General features: G+C 30.7%; 2 protein-coding genes across 2 annotated transcripts in view; one reads left to right on the forward strand and one right to left on the reverse strand.

Moving 5' to 3' along the window:
• Positions 1-3983: 3983 nt before the first annotated feature.
• Positions 3984-4926, forward strand: LOC132163732 (non-cyanogenic beta-glucosidase-like). Its single transcript, XM_059574100.1, has 3 exons — positions 3984-4148; positions 4277-4346; positions 4841-4926. Exons 1-3 carry the CDS (start codon positions 3987-3989, stop codon positions 4924-4926), a joined length of 318 nt encoding a protein of 105 aa, XP_059430083.1. The 5' UTR covers positions 3984-3986.
• Positions 4927-5540: 614 nt separating this feature from the next.
• The window catches only part of LOC132163733 (linoleate 13S-lipoxygenase 2-1, chloroplastic-like), an 8916-nt gene continuing 8879 nt past the window's right edge, over positions 5541-5577 (reverse strand). Inside the window, exon 10 of the mRNA XM_059574101.1 lies at positions 5541-5552. Within this exon, the coding sequence (XP_059430084.1) occupies positions 5541-5552 (12 nt within the window). The remainder of the gene's footprint in view (positions 5553-5577) is intronic.

The following is a 5577-nucleotide window of genomic DNA, read 5'->3' on the forward strand; positions in this document are numbered from 1 at the left end:
GAAAATGATATTCTTTGTAGTGCTTGGGGTATAAATTGGAATATTGGTTTAATTTTTTGTGGAGATTTTATCTGATTGTTTAAGTGTTTTCAGCTTTAGCTTAGTGCTATAGCTTTACTTTGTAAAGTGCTGTTTAGTTGTTTTGTTAATAAAACTTACCCATTCATCAAAAAAAAACATCCATCCATCTTGATCACAAAGCTACCGTTTTGTTGCAAAATGGATTAAAGACTCCTTAGAATTCATAGGACATTTTACTGAGTAAGTTTCTCCAAATCTCATTGTTTTCAAATTAAATGGCAAAATTTTTTGTTATATTGGTGATAAATAATAAATCAAATTAATAAATTTAAAATATGGTAAAAATTTAAGAAAACTATCATCTATAAAAATTTAAGTAATGTAAAAGGAATAAGATTATAATCCCATCTAAAAGGGATATCGAAAATGACATAATTTTTCTTCAAATTGGGTTGGAAGAAATTTCTTTCAGCCCAACCTAACAAATTAACATGTCTTTTATCATGTGATAAGCACGCAATTTTCTAAGAGTTTCTCCTTAGCTAGCCCTTCAACTCCCTCCTCTATATATAAACAAAATCATGTCAAAATTGTCACCCTCACCTCCACGGATTGGGATTGGCTACAATTAGCTTGCTCAAGCCCTGTGTGAACAGCTCAAGGTCTTGGGCCCAACTCTTCCAATTTGGTTTGGAAAAAAACTGTATTATTATTATTATTTTTGCATCTAATGAGGTACATAATGTTAAGTTGATGTAATATCGTGAATATCATTAGATTTATAAAATAAATAAATCTTACAAATTCAATTGTTAATTTGATAAAAAAATTAAAATTAAAATTTTTAAAAAAAAAATCTACGAAGATGAGCAGTAAATGAACAGGAAATTGAAAAACATTTTTCTAAATAAAGTAAAGACTATAAAATAACGCATCTTTATTTCCCTTTAAATAGAGAGTCACGATGGTGACTCGATCTGTATCTAGTAATATTGGAACACCCATCTTAAATATTTCCAAGGCAATGCATTTATTAAATTCATGATAAGAACAAAGTGATTAAAGGATAAGGATGTCTTGCAATTGGGTGATCTAGATTTGCTGAAAGAATTTGATTGGACTCGTCACATATGGAATTCAGAATTTAACTCCTACAGAATTTATAGGATTGAGACTGCATTGAATTTTTTTTGGCCGTTGCTTTGATATTTGATAAGACTTTTCCCCCTAATAAATTTGTTTTGGCCACGGCACCATTTGATTCAATTGTGGTGGCCGGGATCTTGTGATAAGACTTTTCCCCTTAATAAATTTGTTTTGGCCACGGCACCATTTGATTCAATTGTGGTGGCCGGGATCTTGTTAGTCTATATATATATATATATATACATGCACACTGTGAATGCATATAACGGATAACGACTTCTTACCATTTAAAAAAAAAAAAAAAAAAAAAAATCTTTATATTAAGGACAAAAATTTCTTTCAAATTAGTCTCAAAGAAATATCTACTAATCCATTTAAAATAATGTCAAGGATCTATAAATTTTTAAATGACCTATAAAATATCACATACTAAAAATGCGACATGTTATCAGGATCAATATAACAAAAAATAAATTTCTCTCAAAAGACTTCTTCTTGACTTTCGCAAAGAATATTCTTTTTTAAAAAACTAAACCACAGTTTTTTACTCAATTTTTTTATAACATATACTCAATTCTTATCACCTTTTTTTAACCAATGACATTTTTCAAGCCATTTGATGCAAATAATAGCCTAAAATTATGTAAGTGTAGGAGATCCCTATCTATACGAGAAAAACTATTTAGTATTCTCATATTATTATTATACAATTATGGTGATGTGGCAATGAAAATCAGCCTTTAGATCAATGGGGCTTATAACAAGAAAAAATCAATGACTAATTTTCATTGTCACATTACCATAGTTGTATGACAGTAGTATGAGAGTAATTTTCATGTCAATAATTTCAAAAAGAATATAAACAATTTTAAACATGGCATGTCAACTCCTATGATATAAGTGTAATAAATGGTGTGAAGATTAGCATTATTACATTCAAATTAATTAACCCTTTGAAAAGAGAAAAGAGATTGCAAATCTCATATCTTATTTTTTCAACCATAGAATATATTTTGACAAATTTTATGAAAAGAATTTTGCATTGCGTGGTTAAAAGACCTTCTCTAATTTTTATTTTATTTATTTATTTTTTTTAATAACAATGCTTTTTCTCTATGCATTTCATAAAAATACAGCATGTTGCTCTAACAAAACAATATCATAAAAACAATGAGAAATTTCTTCCATCTAAATTTGATTTATACTTTGTTTAACTCTTTAAATGCCATTGTTCCAATCAATTTTCAAATCTACAGCATATGCTATCGAATCACGTCTCTAACCGCTACCTAATCCATCACAAGTTTCTCAACTAGACAGTAATTTCCTAGTTGTTCCATCTCCGCTACAAGGACATTTCTAAACACAATTCTCTTCATTGCCTTTACCATCAATGACAATTCTTCCATATGCTTGATAATTCTTCTGCCATCTGTTAATGGTTTGCTTCTAGAAAAGAATCAAGAAGAAAACAAAAGACAGACCGTAGATCTAAGATCATTACTCTTAAGGATTTTTGTAAACAAAACCTTAGAAAACAATTAAAATAAATTGAAACAGAAAAAACTTCGCCCTATAAATTACTGTTAAAAGCAAATCTAGAGAGAATATAAACAAAAACTGCTGCAAAGTCTAAATATCAACAAACTTACTATTGTATTATTTTTTAAAAAAAAAAAAAAAAAAAAAGGGAAGAAACGAATTCCTTTAGGAATGATTCTCTGGCGGCTAAAAACCTTCTCGAATTGAACTCGTGCCTATTGCCATTACTCATTGCGGCGGCTAATGAAAAAGGCCAACACCTTGTACATCAGTCATCAGGCGTCTTTGCTCTTAACACGCAACAACGAAACGTCGCAATACCTTGTCCTTTTTCTTTCTTTTTTGTTTTGTTTTTTTTTTTTTATTCGTTGCAATATTGGTTGTGACCGTTGAACCCTGTATTGATTCACATCATGGAATCTGCAGTCAATTCAATTACAGAAGGCCCTAAGGAATTGTCTGTTTGCTCGGATAAAGTTGTGAACCAATTAAAGCAAGAGTGAGACGACACACAAGGTCCAGTACAATGATCTCTTATAATTTCAAATAAATGACAAATTTTCAAATTACAGAAGTTAGGTTGTCTTTATGCATCGAATTGTTTGAAAATATCACGTATTCAAAATGTGTCATGTTATTAAAACATTAAAAAAAAAATCATTTTCAAAAGGTTTTTTCTTCACTTTTACACAACGTTTCTTTTTAAAAAACCAAAAAATAAGGAAGAGAGAACACATGAGAAACTGTAACATTTTTTTAATGAAAAACTAGTCTAGTCTATCAAACACATTAAAAACTGGTTCACTTACTAAAAATTATGGGTTCACGCAATGTGTTGCAAGTCTAAGCCACTCTAAGGAAGGATTTGGCTTATATATATATGACAATCATTCCTTCTTCATTTATTCAAGGGAAAACTTTTCTTAACCCTCTTGAACTTTCATCGCTTTTACCATCACCCCATTAAAGTTCAAAAACTCTCAATTTTATATATCAAACTTTAAAAATATGCAATGTCACTCAAACCATTAGGTTTTGGAGTTAAATCAAACGGAGTATAGGTAAAATGTCTCTTAATACACTAAAATAATGTTTGATACACTAAAGTAAAAAGTTTTCAAACTTTAAAATAACTATTGAAAAAACAATAAAAATTCAGAAAATTAAGTGAATTTCCTTTATTTAACCAATCATTTTGAGTGGTGCACTCAGCTCCTCTATAAAAAGTCAAGAAATGATCTAGTACAGCACCACACCCATAATAAGAAAAATAAGTTATGTCATTTCAAGGCTATCGACTACTCCTGGGCCTCCTGGTCTTTGTTGGCTTATTGATTGATAATAGCATTTCTGTTACACCAAGCCATCACACTGCTTCACTCAACCGGAGCAGTTTTCCCGCCGGTTTCATTTTCGGAACGGCATCGGCGGCTTACCAGGTAAGTCCTGCTTGGGTTTCCTCCATGTTTGTATGATAGGTAATACAGTTTTTCTAATTCAAGTGTACAGAGAATATGTCAAGCGTGATGCATTTATATATATGTGCCATTATGTGTTTAAAATCCAGTATGAAGGTGCAGCAAATGAAGGTGGCAAAGGAAAAAGTATGTGGGATACTTACACCCATAGATATCCAGGTCTCTCTCTCTAGCTCCTCATTGAAATCAAAGGTTTTTTTTTTTTTTTGGTGCGCAGTAATTTCAATCAACATTAAAAAAAAAAAAAAAAATAGAATACAAGAAGGAATGCTATAATTTACTTGAAGTTCTTTACAAATTGATGGGACCAACATTTTATGTGATATTTATCAAATCAGTTACTAAAATATAGACGGTCATGCACATAGCATTTTACATTAATGTAATTATAACGTTATCATGTTTACAAACTAATGATGCAGTTCACGTAATACTTATCATCTTAACTACTAAAATGTAAGATAGGGTTCTAATTCCAAGGGTTTAAATTAGAGGTCGGAGTAGGAGACCAATGGCTGAGTTCAAGGGTCAACAAGACCAAAACAAAGTATCTATTTTTTTTTAAAAAAAAAAAAAGTTTCAAAGTAACGCCTAGAAATCTTTTTTTTTTTTTTTTTTTAAATCTTACAAATATAAGATTTATGAAATTGCAGGTAGGATAGCGGATGGCAGTAATGGAGATGTGGCTATTGATCAATATCATCGCTACAAGGTATATACAGTTAGTACACATAATTAAAGAAAAACAATCTCACAATCTGATTTGTCTAATTATTCAGCCTAACTAATTAAACACAAGATGATGAAAACGAACTTAAAGATTTTGGCAACAGATTTATATTTCACATTATGTATTATAGGAAGATGTTGGAATTATGAAGGAAATGGGTGCAGATGCTTACAGGTTCTCCATCTCATGGCCTCGAATTTTACCAAGTAAGATTCTCGTTTACATCAATCTCTAGAGCTACTTTACACAAAATCTAGACAAAAACAAAAAGATAATAAATGGGGTACAACCCAAATCTACATCAAGGTTTTGGAAACATGATTTGAATCTTTTACCATTTTCTATTCAAAAAATGAAGGGCAGGTAAATTGAGACTCTCTGCTGAAGTTGAGAGTCCACCCGCACTATTTTTTTTGACAAAGTGCTCCTCTCTTGTCTGATAATGAATAGGGATAATAACAAAAATTCCCAACAAGAAAAAATTGGGATCCTTGGAAACAATATTTCTGACCCTTTTATATGATTATTTGGGGTCTAATGTCAGAAGGAAAGCTAAGTGGGGGTGTGAACCGTGAAGGAATAAAATACTACAACAACCTCATCAATGAGCTCCTCGACAAAGGTCATGATTCAACCTAGTAAAATTCCAGCAAAACATAT

The sequence above is a fragment of the Corylus avellana genome, chromosome ca10 (assembly GCF_901000735.1).
Source record: "Corylus avellana chromosome ca10, CavTom2PMs-1.0".
Taxonomy (NCBI): domain Eukaryota; kingdom Viridiplantae; phylum Streptophyta; class Magnoliopsida; order Fagales; family Betulaceae; genus Corylus; species Corylus avellana.

Bases quoted from the DNA above. Each gene is read 5' to 3' on its own strand.
- LOC132163732 (XM_059574100.1), top strand. From the start codon at position 3,987: ATGTCATTTCAAGGCTATCGACTACTCCTGGGCCTCCTGGTCTTTGTT. The intron at 4,149-4,276 runs GTAAGTCCTGCT...TTTAAAATCCAG, and splicing joins CGGCATCGGCGGCTTACCAG to TATGAAGGTGCAGCAAATGA. The intron at 4,347-4,840 runs GTCTCTCTCTCT...ATGAAATTGCAG, and splicing joins TTACACCCATAGATATCCAG to GTAGGATAGCGGATGGCAGT.